This window comes from Leucoraja erinacea, chromosome 13 (assembly GCF_028641065.1).
Source record: "Leucoraja erinacea ecotype New England chromosome 13, Leri_hhj_1, whole genome shotgun sequence".
NCBI lineage: Eukaryota > Metazoa > Chordata > Chondrichthyes > Rajiformes > Rajidae > Leucoraja > Leucoraja erinaceus.
In genome coordinates this window covers 4,933,122-4,959,535 of record NC_073389.1, presented here as the reverse complement: position 1 = coordinate 4,959,535, position 26,414 = coordinate 4,933,122, and the positions used below count along the sequence as shown (strand labels likewise).

Here is a 26,414-nt window from a genome sequence, read left to right as displayed (position 1 = left end):
GCCACCAACCCTCCCCCCTCCCCCCCTCAAAAGACAAAGCCGAAGATGAAGTCAGGCCATGGACTGAAGACCAAAGATAATAGCTGAAGACTGCGGCGGCCCAACTCGACGTCCTTTGGTCGGTGCTCGCCCGCTAAGCCACCTCGCTCGGGGTCCTCGTGTCGGCGTATGGTGGGGAGGTTGCTGCCGCTCTCTGCCTCTGGCCTCTGCCTCTACCCGCTGCCCTCTGACTCTGCCCTCTCTACCCCCCTCCCTCTCCCTAGCCACATCTACGAGTTGGGAGCCATGCATGAGTGGATAGGGCAGGGGATGGGTTAAAAGGAGCGAATGAATAATATTAATATAATATCAAGGGGGTGGTTAGTGTGCTTGTGTGTGTGGGGGGTGGTTAGTGTGTGTGATGCCGCCCCCCCCCCCCCCCCCCCCCCCACCCTCAAACCATGCCTTGAGGGGACGGGACCCCATGGGTCTAGCATGGTCTAGTATCCCTCTAAACCTTTCCTATCCTATGACAATGATGTTATGTCAACATACCTTATGGAGTCAGAGTCTTGGAAGCAATGGCCAGCTGAAACAAGCCAACGATTGGAGACAATAGATGCACCGCATATGTGTCCGTACAATCCCATTTGCAGACTAACTTGCCAAGGCCACTTTCCATTCTTGGCATCTTCACCCCCAACTATTTTTGTTTTCTTGGTTGGGCTTGTTCCACACCCTGAAACAAATTTGGAGGTTTGTATTTTTCTTTCTGTATTCAAGCAAGTTTATTTAATTTTTAAATAAGGCAAGAAGTGTTTCTTTTACATAAGGTACAATAATTTCACAATTGATTAAATAATTTAAAGAAAAACTGCAGTGTACCAGTTTATCATTAAAATTCAACGTTATCAATGAGTGGCTAACCTCCAGGTAACCTGACAGCCCAGGATTTGAGGGAGATTGGCAGTGAAACAGTCAGCATTTGACTATCTTACCCCATGTATCTTACTATCTCGACTATCTCGCCCCACAAGAGAAATTTCTACGTAGGAATGTTAAACTCTAGAAACCAGAATCTGCAATCTGGGCAGTAGCCTGTGCTCTGACATCAGCCTTTTCCCAGAGTTCAGCGTGGGAGTGAAAAGCTGCTACCATTTCCCACCACATGCTGAGCCAGAGGAGGCACAAGAAATGAAACAACATGCTGGAATAACTCAGTGGGTCAGGCAGCTTCATTGGAGGACATGGCTAGGTGACATTTTGGGATGAGAAGTGACCTGAAACATCACATATCTATGTCCTCCAGAGATGCTGCTTCATCCGCTGTGTTAATCCAGAACTTTGTTTTTTTTTGTAAACTAGTTTCTGCAGTTCCTTATTCTCCGTGGATTGTCACCTTGACGTGGTGGAGAAGCTTGTGTGGACCTGAGATCCTGAGAGCGATGCTGTCTGGAGCAATGCTCCTGGTAAGGCCACCCATGGCAGTAAGGTCGAGGGGGAGGTCTCTGACAAAGAGCAATCCAACCAAGACCTCAACGGTGGAACAGGCGGAGGATGATGGCTGACCTTAGTGGAGCATCACAACGGCTGGGAAGGCGGATGAAGGCTGTAGCAGAAAAGGATATCCGGTCGTCTTGGACTCCATGCCACCGGATCCTGACCCAGATCTGTCAAGGACCGTGGCGTGGCTGCTTGTGCACCAGTCTCCCCACGTTAAACAAAGTCATGCACAGGTGTCCTCCAGGCGTCCTCCATATAGCACCCTGGAGGGGTGAAGGAAAACACCAAATGCAAACCTCCACTGCCTTGTGGCTATTACCTTATTCAGGAAAGGTGAAGAATGGATCTGGCGGAATATGCGGAGGAGACCACCATTTGGCGGTCTAACGGGTAGGAAGGTGGACCCAGCAACGCGTCGTGGAGCGCAATTAGGGCACAATGTTCACGTTGATCACTAGTGGCCATCCACTGCATCCTGACCTATAGGCAGCCGTCTTGACTATGTCTTGCCAATGTATCCTGATAGGCCGGGACGAGAGAGTGAGGCTGACGATTTGCGCAACTCTCCCTCACTTTAATCCAGGTCAAGCACAAGTCATGACTTCAGGACCCGTACCGACCAACTGGGCGAAGCAGGAACACCACGGGAGCGCATGCTGCTGGGAAAGGGCACACCGCAGAAGCTCAGAGGAAACGCACCACTTTTCAAGAAGTGGCTCGGGCAACTTTGGCTTCTACTGCGCCACCCACCCACCTGTGTCCCATATGCGGGCGAGCCTTCCGGGCCCAGATCGGTCTCACCAGTCACCTCCGGACCCACAAACAAAAACACTGAAGTCATGGTCTTCTTCGACTACGAAGGACGAACAACAACAAAATTTCTACAAGACATGACATCATTCTCCATTCTTTTTTAATGGAGAAGGAAGGCGACAAGAGACTAAAGTAATTGTTAATTTAGATTTTAGGTATTTTAAGGCACTTTTAAATGTTTTAATTTATAGATATAACATATTTTTAGAGTTTTAAATAATTATTTTGCACAACCAATAACACATTGAAACATTGCTTTACAATCGCTCCATCTGTTCTTTTTAAATTTGATATACACATATTAATCTCAGTGCTAAAATACAGCCAAAATTGCACAGATACAACTTAATGACATGCATTGCGAAGCAAATATAAAGAAAAACATTTAATGTAGTGTAACAGTGAGATTCATAATTAGGGCACAATGTTCACGTTATTAAAACACTATGAAAAAGCCAGGCATAAAGTCACTTCTTATGTAACTAAGATAATGTCATACAATGTTCCCTGAATTACTGGCAATCGGGGTTTGAACAGATCATCTTATTGAGAGCATGTACACAATGTTCAGAGACTGCCAATGTCTGTAAGGATTCTTTACTAGATTATTAGTAAGTTTAAAAAAAAACAAATATCTCTGATTTATTGAGATGGACAAAAGATAATTGTGCATATGATGAAACAGAAGGAATGATTCATGTTACTGTGATTCTGTGACATCATCTTTTATTGCTATGAGAGAGACTAATTAAAACATTGCCAACAACAACGACTCTTGATAGCGATATCTTCTTTACCGCTTCCACAGTTTACCTCAACATACCACAGCCTGATTCGTCCGAACCATCCTGGCAATCCCTTTTCCCATCACACTCTGGATTAATTTTGTTCACACATTTTCCATTGCGGCACTTATATGAATACCAGGAGCAACCTTTATGGACTGAAGGAAAGACCGCTGGTGAGACGTAGCGCATTCAAAGAACAATGAATGCAAATTACTTTTCATGAAGTGAAAAAAAACGTTGGTGTCGAGCTTCTTAAAAGTTATTTCAAATTCATTCAGAAGCTAAACCATTGCATGAAATATACTGGATACATTAATTGTAGACAAGATACAAATTAAATGAGAATCCAGCTCGACAGTGACATCTACTGTGGCCCTCAGACACATCAGGAAAATAGATTTTTTTTTAAGTGAATGCTTTTTAGTGTCAGAGAGAGGTGCTTGCTCTCAAACATTTCATGCAAAATTCAAGAAAATGAATAATTCTCTCTTGTTCATTGTTTGTATGGTAATTAATAACTGGGTTGTGATTAAACCCATACAGTTAGCCCTCACTACGCAAATATTTTCCATATCAAACAAATAGTGACATGGTTACAATAGGCCAATAGCACTTGCTGACATCATCCCCTTTAATACCAGTAGCTCACCTCAGTAGTTTCAACAACTTTACATGATCGTGTACAGTATTAAACATTAAATCCACAGCAAAAACAATCAATTTGCGGCGTTCACCCTCAATGAATCATGATTTCTTTTTCTTTTGAGAAGTGTTAACATTTAGAAGAATTCTTGGAGAACATTAACTGTAATCCACGAACAAAACAAACTGATAGGCAGGGTGCACTGAGGTGCAGAAACTAGTGCTAAAGCCTCAAAGTTGCAGTGGCCCAAGTCTGACCCAAGTCTCTACTGCTGACTATGTGGAACTTGCATGTTCTCTTTCTGATTGCATGGTTTTCCCACATTCCAAGGATACGATATGTTGCTGTGTATTGCCTCTGGTGTAGGTGGTTAGTAGGAGAATTGGGGAAAGGTTGCTGGGCATCAAACAGAGACTGTGTTACAGGCCATCCTCGGGGTAATGAACAAGTTTTGTTTTTACAGAAGTCCTTTTGTTAATTATTAACTCAATTAAGTTGTGAATACATTTATGCTTATTTTTACTTTGGATAAAATGGTAATATTATGCACAATTATATTTTATAATTATGTTATTTTTAGCAAAGTTGCCTTACATTGCTCGTACATTTGTGATTTTGCTCACATTTTGGTGCCTTTTCAGTTTTAATCTAATTTAATGAAATGCAACTATAATTGTGACATGTTTTCTCAAAATTGGAACTGCAAGATCTTACTGCTTTTTAATCCACGGTATTCTGAGTTAGTAGCCCACAGGACACCAGTGGCCAATCTTCATGTATAAAGGATTATATCTGGATGGTAAGTCATAAATTGCAACTTTTAGGCTCCACAGAGGTGGTAGCTTCTGTGCTATTACACCTGATGACTAATGCTGTGAGAATATCATATCAATGCTGTGAGAAGCTCATTTATGAAATTTACATCATAAATATCTTATTACAAATCCATTTTTTGTCCTATAAAAGTCAGTAAACTCAAAGGGTTATTGACCCTTTATTATGCATGCATTGAACCAGTTTATTTATTCCTACACGGATTATAAGAAAACAAGGAAATTAAAAGTTAAATATATAAACACATACGTGTCCTTGTGCAGTTTAGTTCATCACTTTCATCTGCACAATCATTTATTCCATCGCAAACAGATCTGTGGAGAATGCAGGTACCACTTGGGCATGTGAAGTAGCAATCTGCAATACCAAACACATATGATAGTGTTGATGTTCACAATAACAACAAAAAAATGTCAAAAATTACTAAGGTCAAAATATAGTTAGATTATGCAGGGTTGATACATTCCAACGACGGGAAATAATCTTGGATTGTTGTCAATTAAGAATAGGTATTAAAAGAGAAAGAACATGGGCTGTCTTTTCTCTTTCACCTCATACTGTTGCATAAAATGAAGACAAACCTCCTGATGTGCAGTTAAATCAGGTAGAACATGAATGGAATAGGCCATCAAAAGAACATATTTCTCCCACCACCCCAGTCGCCCTGCTCTTTCTGCTCCTTTGCAGTTTTTGCCTCATTATTCCAATAGTCTGAAGCGTACCAACCAGAACCGCAGATGCTGCCTGACCCGCTGAGTTCCTCAAGCACCTTGTGTTGTACTCATCAAAAGAGCAGATTGAGATTTTAATTTTATATGCAGCAGCTTCAATTATGCATAGAAATTACATAGGGTTATCATTTATCCCATGGATAGATATCAATAAACTGTTCTGACGGCCCTTTTACCGAAACAAATGGTGTAACAATTCATCTGAATTTTAGCTAAGGAAGCTTTGAAGAATGTGAACTTACAATGAAAATTTTAGATGGGGTATCAATTAAAGTTAACCAAATAATAACCTTTGGGGTATTAAATTGTGTTGACAGTTTGGCAAGTTGGTTACAAAATAGATCCATTTATCCCTTATGAAGGACTAATGGCAATTATAAATAGGGTATACCATGAGGCGAGATTGCAATGCGTTTGTTGATTTGTGTCTTTTGGAGGTGCATAGTTTGTAATTGGTACAAGACCATTCTGAAGAAAATGATTAAGTGCCTGCAATAGCAAACAACACATCAAAAGGAAATTCTGTATACAAGGAGCAGATTAATCTTTGTTCAGTGAGCGAGCTGCTAGATTGCTCCCAGTGATCATAGTATCGACTCTCAAAGTCTTGAGTGCCTTATCCAATCTTCGTGGTGCATTTTAAAGTTTTCTTTAACAGAGTTGGTGCCGTGACTTAGATAACTATGACTGAAGAAAGCAGGAGAAGAGTTTATTGAGTCTTTGTTTAAAGACTCTGAGAGGAACTTTCCAAAGTTCAGCGCACGTCATCCGAGCATAACAGATCGGGTAAAAGAAGGCTTTCAACACTTAAGGTAAGAGCGAGGTTTTCCCTGGGTCTCTTGGGGAAGTGAAAGGAAGAGGAGGTAAAGGAAAGTAAGGAGAAGGGTGAATTTTTGAAATTCCCAGAGTAAAGGAAGAGGTGATAGGGAACTAAGAAAAATGGGACAAGGAGGAGGCAAGATAAAGGAACATCGGCATTTTACATGTACCACAATTTGGAACATCTAAGGATTTGCAAGTAGCTAGACCCCTGGAATTGGTGATTTTGTTGAGGTGTGCATGACTGTTTTACTTTGAGTGAGAATTGTATTGTTTTGAGTGCGTGGATATCTGTGAGATTCAGCATTTTCCACGAGGTGTGGCAACTTTTGAATTCATCTATTTATCTATTTATTTATTTGAAATAAAATGAAATCGTATGTGTCCGAAAAGGAGCAGCAAGAAGCCAAAGCCTATTAATTCCCACCCCATATTCAACTGCTTATAATTATCTTATACAAATTTAGCAGCTATATGTACACCAGCAGCTATATGTACACCAAATTATTTACATTTATACACTAATCAAATATTTACAAAGCCATACAAAAAAGAGAAAAAAAGAAAAAAGAAAAGAAAAAACCCTCATATACTATTCAGTATCTCTTGGTCATATATACAACCCATCACCCTATAATCACCATTCCCAATACAATCAGTATAACAAATATCCCACTTACAATCACCTATCCTCATCCCAATATCCTTTTAAAAAAGTGTTTTTGTACATCTTTTTAAACTGAATTATGTTTGTGCTAAGTTTTAACTCCTGTTCCAGACCATTCCACAAATTCACTTTGATTTGCATGTAAAAAAGTTTAAAAATGGTATCAAATGAGTTCAAAGATTGTTACTCATTTGTGGGACTGATTCTGGGAGATGAGTTCAGATAAAATAGGATGCTAATGAATGATTCTGCCCCTCTATAGTGAAAAATATTTGTTGTGTCTCTTGTTTGTTGATTTGTATTTTAGAGGTAGCGTCTCTTTAAGACGTTGTACAAGTTATGTGGGGGTGGAGCCACACATCCACCTTTTCTTTCCCGTTGTTCTTTGGATACATGTTAGAAGCTATCTATTTGGAAATTAACAGTTTATTCTTTGTGTAGGAAGGAACTGCAGATGCCGGTTTAAACCAAAGGTAGACACAACAAGCTGGAGTCCCTCAGCAGGTCAGATAGCATCTCTGAAGAAAAGGTGTAGGTCTGTAGGTGATGGGTCAAGACCCACTGAGTTACCATATCTTTTTGTGTTTATTCTTTGTTTTCTCTTACTAATGCTAATACCGTTGGCATGTGGCCATATTACTATTGAGAGGTGTCCACCATTAAACCCAGACTATCTCCTCCCTCCTGAACAAGATAGACACTCATGATTGTCTTGAGGTTGTCTCAGTCAAAGTTAGACCTCGGCCAGATCTTTTAAAGACCCCCATCGCGAATGGTGATCTGGAATATTTTGTCGATGGAACGGTATCCCGTGATCATAAAGGTAATCCTGTCACACTATATGCAGCATGTACCCAGCATCAGGTGATCAGGAATGTTTCTTTACCTTCCCATTACTCACCACAACAATTATTTTTTTTAGCCCAAGGATTTGATGTGAATATTTATACGGATTCTCGCTATGCCTATGTGGTGGTGCACGATTATGTAACAGTGTGGAAACTGAGGGGTTAACTCACTTCAGCAGGAACCTCAACAATGATCTATTATGGCCTTTGTTTTGGTTGCATTATGGGCTTGGGTTTTGCACTGTTACAGTTTGGTAACCTGGAGCACTGTTTATCAATTTATGATAGTGTTGACTATTGTATATTTTTATGCATCAATGGACCTGTAAAGCTGGAGCAAGTAAGAATTTAATTGTCCCATTACCAGTACATATGACAATTAAACACTTGACTCTTCAAGAGCTTGCACCAATGCAAACACTTTATTCTAAAACTTTCTTGCAATATTTATTTAACCATACAGATGTGTATATTATATTAAAAATTCACATAAAACACAGGCAATGCCAGAACAGAATCAATAGAAAGGGAAACTTGGGAAGGTACACATTCCAAAATTGCTCGTTTTTCTGCCTATGTTTAAATTGAAAACTACTGAGTATTCATTGCTCCAGTACCCTGTGTGTCTCTTCACAACCACATTTATACTTCTGTCAGAACATCCTGATCAATCTATGCTACACATCCATTGCTTTAGAAACTTAAGGCTAGTTACAGTTGAGTCCACATTAGTTCACCTCTTTTTAGACCATGCATTTATAAGTTCTCTAGTTTGCCCTGAAAAATTGATTCCATTGTTTTATCAAGATTGGAAGAATGCTTAAGTTTATAATCCTCCGGACAATTTCCTACCTGCAGGAAATGGATACCATTGCATGAGATCTCAACTCAAGAGTGTTATTTTATTGTCCTATGTACTGAAACAGGACAATGAAATTCTTCCTTGCAGCAGTGGCACGACAGGTTTGCAAACACAGTACTCAATAGCTAATCATAAGGTTATAGGGATAGTAGTGGATTTTGGCCATTTGGCCCCTCAAGTCTACTCTGCCATTCAATCATGGCTGAAAAATGAAGTTCAAGATATAAAAAATCCAATATTGTGCAAAACCAAAACAGAGCCTGAAGTCCCTATGCAATCCAGGCAGCTTGTAGTTCGGAGTTTAGTTGGAGTTCTAAATGTTCGATAACCTGATGGTTGTTGGAAAGAAGGTGTTCCTGAACCTGGACATTACAGTTTTCAGACTCCTATACCTTTTTGCTGAAGGCAGGATTGAAAAAAATGTCTTCTATCAGCAGCTTACACACTGCAGATTTATTCTTAAAACAGAAAGTTTTCATCTCAATTATTTTTTGAACTGCAATGAAGGAAGCACCGTGTTGTGGATATTATACAAGCTGATTGCTCTTAATAAAGAGCTGTTAATACAAAAAACATGGAGAGAACTTACTGCACTTTGATTCATCACTGCCATCCAGACAATCGGTCCATCCATCACAGTGACTCTTTACAGAGATACATGATCCATCCTTGCATTTAAATTGGTTTGGGCATGCTGGTAAAATATTAAATGTTGTACTTTTGGTGAAATGGTCTACTTCCTCCACAATAAAACTTTCAAATGCAATGTGTACCTGAGCAGTGGACTGTGACAAAGATGACTTTTTGTTTGAGATTTAGGGAGGTGTTTATTCCAGAACAAATATGATACTCCAAGTGTCTTCAAAGGAAATGCCTTGTAATTGCAAGATGCTCTTTACAATAGCAAAATATCCCAAAAAACTTCCAATTAAGTACTTCTGAATTACTGCTGTAATGTTTGAAATAGCAATACGATAATGGTCTGATGATTTGTCATTTTGAAGTGCTATTGATTGAAAGATAAAATATTAGCTGGGAAGACAGGGACAACTTCCATGAACATGTACCAGGAGACCTTCCACTTTCACGAGAGATCAAAGGGGACCTTGGTTTAAGGACTCGGCTATCTGCAATGTAACACATTCTCAGACCTGAAAAATCATCATTGATCTTTGTGCCAGGGCTCTGGAAAGGGATTTCAACAGTTACCTGGTTCAATGGCAAGAATACAGAGTACGTTGTTATTGTCAAACCTGAATTTAGGGTAGAAGCAGCATGAATATTCTTGGTCTATATGAATTGAATAAATTAAAATACTAGGTACCCGTCTCTTTCATTTAGATGGATAAAATCTGTGTTTTTTGTGACAGCACTCACCAGTACAGCGTACCACCACCTGTATAAAGTTAAAAACTAGATTTTCGGACTTTTAGAATATTAATTTGATGTTATATTTTTTAATTATTAAGTTATTAAATTAGGTTAATTGATCACACAATCAAAACAGAAAACATTATATTGAAAGGAAAAAATTGTTAATAAATGTAGCTTAATTTTTAATTGATTTCTGTCTACAAAAAAAACTGGATAGAAACATAAAATTCTTGCAAATCTATCTATCATGCAAAGGATCAAGTTTACTTACGATCCTCATGGCTAAAAGCTCTGTATTCCAAATAAAATCCTTTGTGGGTAACAGACTGATCAGAGGAAAACTTAATTTTGACAGATCTTCCATAAATCTTGTGAAAACCACCCTCAGTTAATCGATTGCAATATCTATGGAAGAAACAGGGTGACTAAGTGAAATGTATTACATTTCAATGTTACATTTAATATTAAACAAAATAACTCAAATCCCTTTCCAACTCATGGTTTATTATGAACATATGTCAGCATCATACTATTACCTTATTTCTGTCTATCTAATTGGTCTCGACCCGCATATCATGGCTTGGGTCTGGGTAATCTATGCCGCTGCAGAGTTCTTCATGAAGGTCAATGAATCCTTGATGGCGCCCCTTCACTTTGTGAGAGAGGTGCATCAAGGATGACCCATGTCTCAACCGTAATCCAAATACAGGTACGAGGACCTTAAAGCCAGGACTTTATTCCTTGGATCACAGGAAGCCAAACTTTCCTACATTTCATCTTGCTGAGTTTAGTTGTGGTTAATGATGGGGACATCTCACCCAGTGGCGAATCAATAGATGGAGTGAAACGTGTGCATAAAGTTCCACTCCATCCAGTTTCAAACAACTGGATGGAATAAGCTGTTCAGACTCTGAAAGATCGACTGAAAGAGATCACTGCCGGTGAAAGTTAGGCAGAAGTTGTATGCTGTTTCTTAGAATACAGCATACAAAATGGAAAGGCTGCATTTCATTTGTTTGGGACTTTTCATGACTTCAAAATATTCATCAAATATTCATTACAGGCATCAAACTCCTTTTGCAGTCCAGTCATAGTTCTGGAATACTATTCAGGGCAGTTTCATTGTACCTAGCCAATTGTCATTTTAAAGACCTTTACAGGATCAGATGCTCACTCTTCTATTTAAATGTATAATGCATCACCCATTGCAATAAAACTACAATATATAATCTTACCTGATTCCATCAATCTCCAACCAGTCTCTATCACAGTAGTTTGAACCTTGGGATCTCTCTTGGATTTCCAAAACAATAACTGAAAGGGCTATAATGTACCCTACAGCAGGTGTCTGTAAGGAACATAACAACTATTACATTACATCAATTAATAGCTTTGATTCTACAAGTGAGAGTGAGGGTACACAAAAATATCAAACTATGGTTGCCTCCATTCAAAACAGAATATAAACAATTTGTTGACCAGGCTTTTTAAGAATTGAAATTTTGGGATGTTCATAAACGGAATAACTATGACTTTACATGAGCTGTAGGTAGACAAAAATGCTGGAGAAATTCAGCGGGTGAGGCAGCATCTATGGAGTAAAGGAATATATAACGTTTCGGGTCGAGACCCTTCTTCAGACATGAGCTGTAAAGCATTTAGGAGTATACCAACATAATGATTCTTACTAGATATTATATATAGGCTTCAATCCTTCCCTTACTCAAATAAAACAGAATCTATCTTGTCTTTGTATTCTACCACTAGTGCAGTTAGTGCTGAACTTGCAATGCTCCTTTCACTGAGGTCCAACCAGTGTATTATACTTAACTCCACCTACAAGGGTGATGTTGTTGTTTGAGAAACCAGTGGCTGACTTTGCTGGTTTCTCTACGCTTCCACTCTCCACCAGGTTGCACTGTGGACCTGCCATTTGCAGATCATCCAATCTCCCGTGACCACTGGCTCAGTGTACTGATGATAATCATTGTTATTCCCTGCTTTCCCCCTCACCAGGATATCTTTAGAAACTTTGTTGACAATTTCCACTCCTCTCACCTTCAGATGGTCTAGCTCTGGTCTTCCCTTCACTTCCTCAAATTCAACATTCTGAAAATATTTTTCAGAACTATGATATCCACAGGGAATCCATGGATGCCAGCTTCCTCCCACCCCACCTGCTGAAAGGACTCCATTCCACGTTCTCAATTTCCATAACATCTATCTGTCAATGCTTTACTAGTGCACATTCCCTGTTCCTCAAGTGAAGATTCCCAATCAATGCTCCTAATAAAGCCTCAATAACACCTGTTCTAATTCCTGCACTTCTGTCCTAAATCTTTCCCTTCCACACACCATATTAGAATACCTCTCGTTCACACCGTACACCTCAAAATAGATAACGTTTGTCATTTGTGGCAACTCCAGTTTGGGGACAGCAAACACACTTTCAATATTCCCTCTACAATATTCCGATCTTTTCATCAATTGCCACTTACATCCACTCCTATTCACAAGGTAACTTCCCCTGCAACAAGTGTATTTTCACTATCTTCCTATTTCTTTTCTCCATCCCTCCATCCTTGGGCCAAATTAATCTTTGTAGGTGAAATACAGCATGGATAAAGGTCCACTTTGTCCATGCCGGCCAAGATGCCCCATCCAGGTAAACCCATTTAGCCAGGTAGACACACGTACACACACGCACACACACACGCATGCACACACGCACGCACGCACACATATACACCCTATGCCCTTTAGTTCCTGGTTACACTACCCTGGGGAAAGACTGTGCTGTCTATTTCCCTCATGATTTTATAAACTTCTATAAAATCACCCCCTTGGGTTAACAAATAACAGTGGGTATTAATTGTTAAATCATTTTTTGTCTCCTTCCCTCTTTTGTCTTTGAGCGACAACAAATTTAAAGTTAGAAGAAGTAGTGCTCAGTAGTTAATGTGCACTTAAAACTTTGCATTTAAAAGCAACATTACCCCAGCTGATTTACAACAATTAATATGAACTTGTATTCAGCACACCCACACAAGTGTTTAAAACAGTGTAAGTGTTCTCTCTCATGGACACTAACAGGTTAATTAACTAATATGCTCGTAGCTGATAGTCTCTATGTAGAATGGGGATTCTGAAGAATAAAATGTATTCCCACTCACTGTTATAGTCCAGGTACAGTCAATCTTGGGTGGGTAGTAGCGAGGGTAATAGGGAGAGCTCAATGAACCATTCCAGGATATGACGTTACCACCACAACCTAGGAAAGGAAAAATATTTGTAAAAATCTCAAAAAAGATACAACCACGCCAACAGAAAGTCAATCTTACGCCTGCTTTTTATCCGTCATTTTTAATGGAAATTGCAAGTGTAACAGAGAAACATAGAAAATAGGTGCAGGAGTAGGGCCATTCGACCCTACGAGCATGCACCGCCATTCAATATAAACACGTCTGATCATCCAACTCAGTATCTTGTACCTGTTTTCTCTCCATACCCCCTGACCCCTTTAGTCACAAGGGCCACATCTAACTCCCTTTTAAATATAGCCAATGAACTGGCCTCAACTACATTCTGTGGCAGAGAATTCCAGTGATTCACCACTCTCTGTAACAATGAATAATAATGCTAAATCTTTTTTTGGCTCATGCGTTTTCGACTTTGTACTCTGATAATCTTAGAAAATAGAACAATACGTTTCCTAAAAGTGTTACAATTCAGCTGGGATGAATCCGTTTTCTATCCATGAATAGTACCATGCACATACCCAAACATTTTGGTTCATCCACTAGTTCAGGTTTTAAGGTTAAGATAATAAAGGCAGAAAATCTACTATTGGTCAAATAGTTCAAAATACTCTCCGTTAAATATCATCATATCTACCTCTTTTACGAATAGCTTCAAAGTATGCTTTAAATACAGCACCGCCTCTTAGAACTTTTGATGAAAATGTCACTAGCATCACATTGCCAGAGGAAGTCAATCTGATAACTGGAGGAGTCCAACTGACAGGTGAACCACACCACCTGAAAAAGGAGAGGTTATTCACTTGTTCAATTTATCAAAAGGTCAATTAACAGCAGATGTAAGTGGCAATATGCCACAATTTTATTAGTTACTAGACTGTTCATACGGGAGGGATGGTCCCCCGACGCAATATTCCACCTCTCCACTAATTCCAATATTGGTGGCCAGTGGGGGGGGGGGGCTTTCTGGAGCGCTGGTATGGGTTTTTGGGGTGGTGGCTCAGTCCTTCAAGCCTGCTCTGCTGGCACCTCACTCACAGCTGGTGGGCTGGCAGTTGACTCATGGCTATTCCTTGAAATTCAATTTCAAGCAGGGTGCAAGTCCACCAAATTCAAATCCATTTACCTACCATTTCAAGCAGGGTGCAAGGCAACAAAATTCAAGTGCAGTTTCTTACCACTTTGAGTAGGGTGCAAGGCCACCAAATTCAAGTGCAGTTTCCTACCATTTCAAGCTGGATCCAAGGCCACCGAATTCAAGTGCAGTTTCATACCACTTTCAGCACGGTACAAGGCCACCAAATGCAGTGCAGTTTCATACCACTTCAAGCAGAATGCAAGGCCGCCAAATTCAAGTGCAGTTTCATTCCATTTGAAGCAGGGTGCAAGGCCACCAAATTCAAATGCAGTTTCATACCATTTCATGCAGGGTGAAACCACCATAAAACCACACAAAACACCAAACTCATAGTTCAGTAGACATTCAGTGTGTTCAGTTGATTCACAGCTCAGACAGAGTCGTGACCTCTCCCTCCCCCATCATGCAGAGACTGAGCCACAACCACACTTCCGGGTTTTATAACCCCTCCCCCTCCCACCGGAAAAGTTGTACCTTCATGGTGTGATTGACAGGAGAGAGATTCTCAACATTTTTTAAACACTAATAACACTTTTATTTTTCATTAATGGGAAGAATTCTCTGCACCTGCTCAGCGGAGGGGACTGAGTAAGATGGCCAAAAATCACAGCCGTAAGTGGTAACGTTTTATCTAAAATCAATATACAGTGCAAACAGGAAGTAAGTGCATTTGCAGTAGTGCCTTTTAACTTCAAGTCAAAGCACCCAAGCCGCCATTTGCAGTAAGTAGTGCCTTTCAACTTCAAGCCAAAGCACCCAAGCCACCATTTGCACTAAGTAGTGCCTTTTAACTTCAAGCCAAAGCACCCAAGCCACCATTTGCAGTAAGTAGTGCCTTTTAACTTCAAGTCAAAGCACCCAAACAATCATTTGCAGGTAGTGCCTTTTTACTTCAAACAAACCATATTTTCATTTTCAAACCACATTAAGGGGACTCACAGTTGAGTAGACATTTGTTCAGTGTTATTCAGAGCTCAGAGAGACGTGACCCTTTGGCTTCATCCATCTTGCAGAGACTGAGTGAGGCACACCACTTCCTGGTTTTATAGTCCCTCCCCCTCCCTCCAGCAGGGGCAGCAGAGAGAATGGTGAATTTTTTAAAAACATTAATATCTCTCTGATTTGTCATCGATGGGAAAAATCCTCCGGCCCGGAAGGGGGAGGCGGGCTCTGAGTGAGGTGGCCAGAAATGACGGCCGTAGGTGGCGGCGTTCTCTCGGAAATCGCAGCACAGCGAGCCAAAAGCGGTCAAGATCAGACTTTTAGTAATATAGATTTTCTAAAGCCAATTGCGTCACCTTCAGTATTCTTAGACAAGAAAGATCAAAAAAGCTGACCTGATGTAATGAGCAAATCACAGTTTGGAATGGTTCATTCATTAATAAAATAGTAAGATAAGAGTGTTCAACATTTATAGCATCAACATATTTGTGTTGCAATTGTCTCATTATCAGTGAAAAGATTCTGCCTGAATTAATAGTGTCAACTTTTAGAAGAGCTTGAATAAAACACAAAGTGTTGGAGAAACTCAGCAGGTCAAGCAGCACCAGTGGAGGAAATGGATAAATGATGTTTTGGATTGCAGCCCTTGTTCAAACTGAAGGAGTAGGGTAGGATAAACTTGGAAAAGAGAGTTGGAAACGGATGAGAGCCTGGCAAGGTATAGGTGGGTACGAGTATTTCAAAGTCAAGGTTTCAAGGTCTGTTTATCATCACATGTACCAATTAAGGTACAGTGAAATTCGAATTACCATGCAGCCATACTAAAAGAAAAGCAAGTCACACAACTGCATAAAAGATCCACCATGTTTAATATGAACATCCACCACAGCGGATTCCCCACGTTCCTCACTGTGATGGAAGGCAATAAAGTCCAATCTCCTTCCTCTTTATTCTCCCATGGTCGGGGCAGTCAAAGCCATCCGCCGTCTGGGCGATTTAAACTCCCGCGTCGGGGTGGTCGAAACTCCTGCGACTTCCCCAAAGTCGGCCTTTAACCAGAGACCATGGGCTCCGTGATGTTAAAGTCCACCGGCTCCCATGGTTGGAGCCCCAAAGATGATCCCCGACAGGGATCGTGAGCTCCGTGATGTTAATGTCCTGCAGGCTCCCGCGATGGAACTCCCGGTCGATCTCCAGCAAAGGCCGCCAACTCCTCGAAGTTAGGCCGCAGTGCGGACGGAGATACGATAAGGAAAAAAAAATTCCATCTCCGTCAAGGTAAGAGATTAGAAAAAGTTTCTCCCAACATAAAACAAGCGAAAGAACATTAAAAAAAACAAACATTTAATACGTACAAAACAGACACAAAGAAGGAAAGGACAGACAGACTGTTGGTGAGGCAGTGTGGGCGGTGATTGCAGATGGGATTTTAAAAAAGCAGCAGATATCGTAGAGGGGGAAAAGTGAGAGAGAGTCTCAAAAGACTCCTGCATGAGAGAGGAGGGGAACTTCTTCAAAATATTCTCCGCATTGACTGAATCTAGTGGACAGTGTGCTGTCTGAAACTTTACATTTTCATCCAAACATTTATTTCCAGACCATGAACACGTGAATACATCGGAAATTTCCATAGTTCTGGAGATCAATTAATGATGACAGTTTTGGTTCCAAATAAAATTCCGGGCATGAACTTTGACAAGAAAAAAATACTTGGAATTCTCTCGAAACTGCTATTGATTAGTTGCTGTAACATTAGCATTAGTTCAACGTAAACTACATTTGGAGTTTCCAGCAATAATTCCTTAGAACCAACATTCACATTTAGTGTAAAACACAGTGCTGGAGGAACTCAGCAGGTCAGGCAGCCTCTGTGGAGGGAACAGGCAGATGACGTTTTGGTCGGGATCCTTCAGTTTTTTGCTCTAACTGCTAGAGGAACTCAGCAGTTCAGGCAGCATCTGTGGAAGCAATGTTTGGGGTCATAACCCAGCAACTTTCACGGCCTGAAATGTTGACTAGCACTTTGCCTCCACAGGTGCTGCTTCATCCACGGAGTTCTTCCAGCCTTTTGATTTTTGTTTTAGATTCCAGCATCTGCAATTTCTTATACCAACATTCATAATTAGTGTTTTGCTTAGAATTCCATCAGCAAATACAAAATCCGAAATTGAAACATTGAACTTAGTCAAGGAAGTTGGAAGGGTACAGCTTCATAATACGCCATAGCCTTATGACTCCAGACACTCCAGAGATCCATTTACTTCCAAAGCTAATCCGCTCTGCCAGTTACTAATGAAACACTGGCTGACAATAGATAGAGTGAATTTAAATGTACTCCTATGAAGGAATAGGCAGCTTAATACTAGAATGTAAACGCGCCATTGATTAACATGAAGATATTTTCACTATACAAATTCCACCAACAGACTGTCTTACCGTGCAATTATTTTGTTCTGTATGGGAAGCAGAAAATCATAGGCTGATAGTTTATGAATGGCACAGTTTCCAGGAACGGCCCCGTATAGTGTCAGAATCATTAAATGTACAATATGGCCTGCCGGAACTCGCAGTCGCCATTGGTAGTAGGATCTTTTTGGCTGAGTTAGCGTCAGTGTCCGATTGTTGCCTGGTTTTGCATACAGATCAAAAGAAATCGCTGCAAAATGCAAAAAGCAAATCTCACAGTACAGTTGGGGCTACACCAAAGATCAATAATATGACCGACTACAGAGGTAATTTAAAGTGACAAAATATTTAATTCAATTTTCAAAATGCAAAGGTAAAAGAAAATATTAAAATACCCAAAGACACAACTAATAACATAATGTTAGTCAAATTTGATTCAAGGCAAAGGGGAATAATAGTAGCTAGAGGAGGTACGGAAGGTGAGGCAAGTACAATAACAATATTTAAAAGACAATTAGACAAGTATATGGATAGGAAAGATTTAGAGGGATATGTGCCATATGCAGGCAAAGCAGACTAGCTTAGATAGGGTATCTTGTTCGGCATAGACAAGTTGGGCCGAAGGAACAGCTTCCTTGCTATATGTCTTTGATTGAAAAGGGAATGTATTTTAATTACATTCCTGTTGCAGCTGGAAGTTTATATTTTATATGTCCATTGTAGTAAATGGTCGTAACAGCCACAGTCCCAGCATTTCAATGAAAAAGATTCATCAGTTTAGCAATTTCCTGAGTAATACATCAAAATGATTTTTTCATGAAGGTTATTCAATCAGTTCAACAAAATGACAGTCAATTTGCAAACATTTCAATCCCATGAACAAAATGGCTGTAGCAAAACATGGAGATGGAGTTCTGTTGGTAACAACTTTCAATCTTCTAATGAATATATGTAATGATATTTGTTGCAAAGGTTATCTTTCATTGTCAAGCCAGGGTTAGATTTTAGATTTATATATACACATATATATACACATATATATATATATAACTTTTTTAGTAAAACTTTTATTGTTCACTAGACCCGTTGAGTCCCATTCCCTCAATGCATGGTTGCCGGGGGGGAGGAGGCAAAGGGAGGTGGAGAGGGGGTGGGGCACCATGGACGGTGTGGATGGGGGGGGGGGTGGGGAGGGAGAAGAGGGGGGAGAGAGAGGAGGGGGGAGAAAGGCAAGTAGGGAGGCAGAGGGTCAGGGAGAGAGAGTAGGGGGGGAGAGGAGGGGGTAGCGAGGACACCACACACACACACACACACACGCACACACACGCACGCACACACACGCACACACACACAAGATCAGAGTTTTATAGTTTTAAGGATGAGATAAGAAAGATATGATAAGATAGATAAGATGTCATTATGGGTACTGACCTCCCCACCATCGAAGGGATCTACAGGAAGTACTGCCTCAAAAAGATAGCCAATGGTAGCCAAAAAGACCCACACCACCCTGGTCACGCTCTCATCTTGCTGCTACCATCAGGAAGGTGTATGGGAGCCCGAAAACTGTGACCTCCAGGTTCAAGAACAACTTCTTCCCAGCAACCTCTTGAGCTTCAATTGAGTGATATAGCTGACAAAATTAAAAAACCCATAAATATGGTGAAGACAGGACAGAATAGAAGGAAATTAAATTGCAAATTAGAAGATAAAGAAAATAATGCACTACCCTTTGTACTTGTGTATAGCTTGATTGTGCTCATGTACAGTATGATTTGATATGACTGGATAAACATAGAAACAAAAGCTTTTAAGTTAAACTCTTACCTGACTTGACAGTTAAATCATATTCTTCAGAACCTGAAACTGCAAAAAAATGAATAGTGAGCGCAAAAAATACACAAGAAAATAAAATACTCAATTTTCGTTCTGCACAAAGATTCCTTTTATGGAAATGAAACACTACCAAATAGCTCAATTGTGTAAACATCAAAATCTTCTTCAACAGAGGAAATCTCTTCAGAAGAGTTCAACAGGGGGATTTTTAACTTCTTTCCATTGACTTGTTGCAAATTAGATGTAGTTGTATTTTTAAAATAGTGTGCTATGTCTTCTGGTGCTGAGAATTTACTCCAATAATAAGCTCGAAGCCCTTCTTCACCTTCGCTGCAACAATAAAAGAGGAACAAAAAGTGTCAGAGCTTTATGTGTATGTAAATGAAAATACATTCATTGGACATAAACTGGTGAACAAAAACTACAAATCTGCATCCGATGCAAACCTAGAAAAAGCTTGTCAGTCTGCATCAGACATTGGAAATTCAAGCACCCTACGTTGCACCTGAAATGTTGACTGTCTCTTTGCCATCATAGTCGCTGCCTGACCAACTGGATTTCCTCCAGCAGTTGTTTTATGCTCCAGATTCCGGCATCTGCAGTCTCATGTCCCCATCCTACTTTGCACCTGGAATAAACCTTTTAGTCTGAAGCAGCTGTGCTTTTTATGTGACAGTACGTACTGGTACAGATTACCAGCACCTACTAATACTTTACATTATTTTAATAATATGTTTAATTTTGTGTAAGAAAAAACTGCAGATGCTGGTTTAAATCGAAGATAGACACAAAATACTGGAGTAACTCAGCGAGGGACAGGCAGCATCTCTGGGGAGAAGGAATGGGTGACGTTTCGGGTCGAGACCCTTCTTCAGGCATGTGTTGACAAAACTTTTTAATTTTATTGATATGTGCATCTTAAAGTACTGGGAAGCATTGAAACAAAATATTATTTTCTTATATCGTCTAATTTTAATTTCCTCCGATCCTGTCCTTTCTTCACCCTATTTATGGGTTTTTCAATTTTGTCACCCATATCACCTAATTAAGCTCTGCATTCTAATTTTTTACTTATTTCTACGAATCCATTTTCCATGAATGTCCCTCACTTTCTTTGTTTCTCTTTCCCTATTCTTGTGCTATTCACATATTTTCACTTCCTTTCATGCCCTACAGCATATTGGAAATAAGATTACAGATTAAAAAAACATTTATGGAGATTATAACATAACAGGTGTCAAATGTTATTATTTGTTGGGACTATTCATTGCTGTTATATGATTTTAAAGATTGATTCATATAATTAAATGCATATGGCAAGGTGAAACCCACATCTTTTTTTCCACTCCCCCTCCCCTCATCACCCAGATCCTTTCTCCTTCACTTCTTCCAATGACATCTCCTACCCCCCGCCACCCGTCCCACTCCAGATTATTCTTCCGCCTCCTCCCCCATAACCTTTTACCAACTATCCCTCTCTCTGGTTCTACATTTCACTCCTCACCTTGCTTCCTTATCAGATTCCACCACTTGCACCCTCCAGCCTTGGTTACTATCTCCAGCCTTCTCTCCCCCGCCTGAACCACATGCTATTCAACTCGTCATCACCTGGATCCATGTATCACTAGCACTTGCCCCACCTTTCCCCTCGCCACTTTCTACAGCTATCCCCTATTGCTCTCTCAGTCTGCAGAAGGGTCCTGACCCAAAACGCCGTCTGTCCATTTCCATCCACAGATGCCAGTTGACTTGCTGACTTCCTCAAGCAGTTTGTTTGTTGCTGAATTATGCATTATTGTATAACATTTGAATTCATCTATAATTGCTTACTGATTACATCGCCTCCATTTTTTTTTTAAAAGATCCAAAAGACTGATGTTTCGTTGGCTAAAAAAATTGCTTTATGAGAGAAAACCGATTAGAGGACAATAGCAAAGTTATAAAATTCCTTGAATGAAACTTAAGATTTTAACCACATATCATTTGTATTTTAGCAATTAAATATGTAATATGTTATACACTATACATCCAAATACTAATAAAAGAGCATTTAACATGGGAATAATACAGTAGTTAAATCATATGTTTGTACTCACCTAAATGTAGCAATGACTGATTTCAGGTAATATTTCCCCAATATAGATGACTCGTATAGTTCCGAAAACTAACATTGAAAGAGTGCAAAAGAAAGAACAAAATTATCGAGGGTCATTTACCCTCAAGTATAGAGGCAGATGCTGATTTAGGTTCAAAAGGCTTATTGCAGATTAAAATAAACTTCTGCCCATCATCTTGACATTATCAAGAGAAACAATATTGACCATGATGTCATTAAGATTATGACTCTGCTTGTCCAAGAACTGACAAAACAAGAACCACAAGGTCCACTGTGACCTTATCAAGATTGTGATAAGGCCCACATTGACTTCATCAAATCACACCTTGCCTCAGAGTGGTTGCAAATCATCACATACTAATGATGTCAACATAGAGAAGATTTGTACAAATGATAGAAGACTGTGAAAAAGGGCAGTAATTGCGGAGAAAAGGCGCAGAATCCAGTCCTCTTTCTCTGTGCTCCAAGATGAGTTATTCGTCTGCAACTCATTGGTAGATTTTTCCAATATTATAAGAATGCTACTTGTTTTGTAAACTCTTGATAAATTATAACCTCTGTAGAAATAAGCTCTCAGAATTAAATGTGCTTCATTTGAAAATATGGCTGTGTTCAATTTACTTTATTAGCTGAAGTACATCATTCTTGGTTGGAAAGAAGGACCAACCACTCGAAATAGTGATTATTGACAATTAAACTCCTTCAGAAAAGTGACTAAGATAATGAAGTAAATTAGCCTTTGAAATATTGGATGTTATAGTATAAAAAGGTCACAAGTGCAGGAGTAACTCAATGGGTCAGACAGCATCTCTTGAGAACTTGGAAAGGCTAAGACCCATCTTCCGACTCAGTATTATCTCCCTAAAGTGAGGATACCTGTGAATAATCAAACAGCTAGGGCTTGACAAACTCAGGGCAATAGAAGAGGTATACTGAATATCATCACAAAAACAAAAGTAATTTCAAACTGTTAATCGCTTTGTTTCTATGCTTTCTAAAAATCCAAAGAAAAGTGAGGAATCTGGAATTAATTTCCAGTGTTATCTTACAATAATTTCATTCACGGGCAAAACATGTAATATGTAAGTAGAACTCACATAGATTAATTGTGACACATTAAAGAATGAAGTAACCCTAGTATAATGATAGATCCACACTGGAAATTAATCGCCGTCATCAGAAAAATGATTTCTCTAATAAATGAGTGAGATGATTTGTACATATTTGAATCCTCTTGCACACATTTTAGACACTCATGCTATTGAGTCCATAACAGTTAGTATTTAACTTAATGGAATTAATCAGAATAGATCTTTTGGCTTGCAGGGACGTGGTGGGCCAAATGGCCTTTGCTACTGAACATTTCCGTAATTCTCTAAAGATATATCTAAACTAAAGCTCTTGTACCTAACCTGGCCAAAGCTCAGCAATTTCACCTGTGGCACTGATTTTCTCTCTCCATTTGGTCTTATCAAAGAATTCAACAAAGCTCTCAGTGTAAACGTCTATAATGACATCAGCATACCCGCACATCTTTCTGTGAAGGGATTCTCAGTCTCTGAAAACTGTGTCACCAAACAAAAGTTCCATGGTTTGTTTTTCAATGTCAGGCAGCAATGGGCCTGCCTGCATTTGTTGTCTGAAATTTGGTGATGTGAGTAATTTAACCACTGTAATTTCAGACTGATGCATGGTCCAGTCGGCTATTCTTAACCTTTTCTTTCCCCATACCTGAAACCATAGACTTCCTCACTCTATAAGTATTTTATCTCCAAACATTTACATACTTCTGAATGCTACGTTTTACTTACTCAATCTACACTTCGTAATTTACTTTTATTTTCCCTAATTTGATGAAGTCCTGTTCTTTGGACATATCGCCAATAATTCTAGATTTGGAGAATAAAACGGACAGAGTGTTGTAACACTGCATACAAGCTTAATCAAAGCCAAAAATCTCCTCTGTAATGTTCAAATCTCTCCCAACACAAGTTTCAGGACTGCATGACGGTTGTACAAACCAAAATCGAGTGGCTGCTTTACAGTATTCATTTACTTTAATTGTCATCACATACTTTTTCCAATTGTACATACAATATATGAACAGAGCTGCTAACTAGAGCTTGCTGGAACACTACACTTTGTTGCATTTGCATGGCAAAATAGAACATTACATTTAATATAATTTCAAACTGGAATCAAATCTCAATGTAGGCCATATGATATAAGCATTCTTCACAATGACTGAATCTGGGAGAATTGTACTCGGGGCTTAAAAGATAAAATCTTCATGTGTCTGAATAGCTAGGGTGTAACTTTATATTTAGCCATAGAGTCATAGAGTGATACAGTGTGGGAATAGGCCCTTCGGCCCAACTTGCCCACACTGACCAAAATGTCCCAGCTACATTAGTCCTACCTGCCTGCGCTTGGTCCATATCACTCCAAACTTGTCCTATCCATGTACCTGTCTAACTGTTTCTTAAGCGTTGGGATATTCTGTTAAAATATATTTTAGTAGGAGAATCAACTGAAAGCTGATGCAGGTACTTCTTTTGGTTCAACTTTATTTTCAAACTGTATTGACTTCGGGAATGATAGTTAATTGATTTCTCCAACCTCACCCCCACAAACTGATACGCTTCCATGGTTAATTTCGCAAATGGAAAAGCAATTCTAACAATACACTCTGACATGAATTAGTAATTATCCTAAAATTACAATACTACGTGAGAGTGGTTAACCACAAAAATAAACTCTGACCAAACTACATTTAAAAATTTCCATTCTCCTCTTAAATAACCATTCTCCTCTTAAAACAGGACAATGGATATATTTAAAATTTCTTGTAATCAGATCTGGAATTGATTTCTCACCCTGTTAAGTGACAGTGGTCAACAGAATCCGTCAATGAATAACAGCATCATGGTAACATTAAAAAATGAGCTTGTAACTCACATAATTCTGGACAGCTTGAGCTTGTGAGATAAATTGTTTTGACTGTGGGTTTCCCAATTCATTGGTGTAGGTGAGGTTAGAGATTTCTAGACTTCCACTCAGATAAAAAATGGAGAGAGCGGGAGCTGAAAAAGACGACACTCACAATTTACATTCTGAAGGTAACAGAACTTCTGTTAACTTGAATTGTGCTATTCAAGTGAATGTTGGCCGCACCGTCAACAAACCTAGACAATAGCTGCTTGACTGCTAATGTATGCCATCAAAATGCAAGATTTAAACTTACACAAGCAGTAACAAAGGACCGCAATGATTGCTGCTGCTGAAAGAGGAATTATGGGCAGGGAGCCAAGGATCCATCTTCTGTAGGGTTCACTTCTTGCCAGCCCGTGGGAGAACTTCAAAGGGCGGAGGTAGGTTTTGAGTGCTAATGGATCCACAGAATGAGCCGATGAAAGATTGAGACACTGATCGGAAAGCAAGGTGTCTTTGTTATATTCTGCAACAGGATAGTTCTGAAGGAAAAAATAAACAGAAAAAGAATGCAATCACCTAAAACACACCAGAACTTCTTGTTGAATATGCAGCACTGAAACATAGGAAGTGATTCAAACACGTTTACCTTTGTTAGTTGTTTTGCAACCTTGTCCTCCAGAATTAAATTAAAATGTCGTTCCAGGTACAGTACATTAGGAAGTGCCAAATAAACTATTGTGTATTTTACTTCTGTACAATGACAAATGTTTACTCAAATGCAAGTTTTACAAGTTCAGAGTATTTAAAATTCAACAATATGCGCGGGTGAGGAGTCTAATTCTTACCAACAGTAATAATACGTTTAACTACGCTCACTTTGACATTTGCATTAAATACTCTGGATTGTTGATTTTGTTACTTGGAAAATAGTTCATTATGGATGACAGTTTTTCTTAAAGTATCTGTCAAATAGGAATTTCAGCAATGTGTAACAATAAATGACCATCAAAATAACGGAAATCTCGTATGCTTTATAAAAATGGTTAGACGTTATACCCAACGGGTAAAATAACTACAATTTTATGCAAGGATTGTGCAAGTAAGAAAACAAGCTGCTGCTGCTTACAGTTTTTAATAAGTAGAACACTATTCCTACTGTATTATTTGAGAAGATTGTCTGTCGAAAGATATGACTTACCTGGGCACAGGTGGGTCTTGTTTGTTTTTGTTGGTGAGCGGCTGTCTCTGAAATGGTGAAGACCTCACTGATCCGCGGCTTTGGAAGCATTCGCATCGCCCTACTTCGTTAACAGCTAAGCCCGCTCAGTTCCTCAACCCTGTAATGCCACCATGAAAGAAATAACAACGACCCTACTTTGTCTGGAAGGTGTCTCTTTCATTTGACCTTGCAAACAAAACGTCTGCAATACGACGATTCCCACCCACTTCCACTCTCGGCTACTGCCGAGTGACATAGCGAGTACACAGCCCCGTTTAAATTTCCGGGCAGAGGGCATACCTCTTGTGGGGGAACTACGCCCGCTGCCAATCTGGTGTTTGGTGCTACAACTGCTTGCACCTTCTTCAAAATACGGCCTGAATAAATACATCTATGACACCATATCTGTTACTCGTACGTACAACATGAGCAGTTCTGATGAATGATCATCAGCCGTAAATATTTGCTCTTTCCCGCCTGCACTAGCCTTTAAAAAAATCTAAGCGTTATTGTCCTACACTGAATGGCTTGCGTGTCATTTTCTGAGGCTGTTCAAAGTCAAGCAATTATTTTAGTCTAGATATTGAACAAGGGAGCAGATTTTGTTCATGAAGGGCAATGGTGGTACAATGTGATTTTTGGGGGGTGTGATTGGTGATGATTACTTGAATGTCAATTTTTGTGTGCCATAATGGCACACAAAAC

General features: G+C 39.6%; 1 protein-coding gene across 2 annotated transcripts in view; it reads right to left on the bottom strand.

Moving 5' to 3' along the window:
• LOC129702564 (suppressor of tumorigenicity 14 protein) overlaps positions 1-26,394 on the bottom strand; it is a 44,967-nt gene extending 18,573 nt beyond the window's left edge. The window contains exons 1-15 of one of the 2 annotated variants that reach the window (XM_055644341.1): positions 25,689-26,144; positions 24,801-25,029; positions 24,515-24,639; positions 21,537-21,604; positions 19,571-19,770; positions 19,432-19,470; positions 17,635-17,854; positions 13,756-13,898; positions 13,035-13,132; positions 11,097-11,209; positions 10,133-10,266; positions 9,077-9,181; positions 4,810-4,917; positions 3,119-3,238; positions 535-718 (exon numbers count right to left, since the gene is read on the bottom strand). In XM_055644341.1, coding sequence (XP_055500316.1) covers positions 535-718; positions 3,119-3,238; positions 4,810-4,917; positions 9,077-9,181; positions 10,133-10,266; positions 11,097-11,209; positions 13,035-13,132; positions 13,756-13,898; positions 17,635-17,854; positions 19,432-19,470; positions 19,571-19,770; positions 21,537-21,604; positions 24,515-24,639; positions 24,801-25,029; positions 25,689-25,784 — 1,982 coding nt within the window. In that variant the 5' untranslated portion in view covers positions 25,785-26,144. Of the gene's footprint in view, positions 1-534; positions 719-3,118; positions 3,239-4,809; positions 4,918-9,076; positions 9,182-10,132; positions 10,267-11,096; positions 11,210-13,034; positions 13,133-13,755; positions 13,899-17,634; positions 17,855-19,431; positions 19,471-19,570; positions 19,771-21,536; positions 21,605-24,514; positions 24,640-24,800; positions 25,030-25,688 lie in introns of both variants that reach the window. The other variant, XM_055644342.1, reaches the window with a different exon arrangement.
• Between the last annotated feature and the right edge of the window lie 20 nt (positions 26,395-26,414).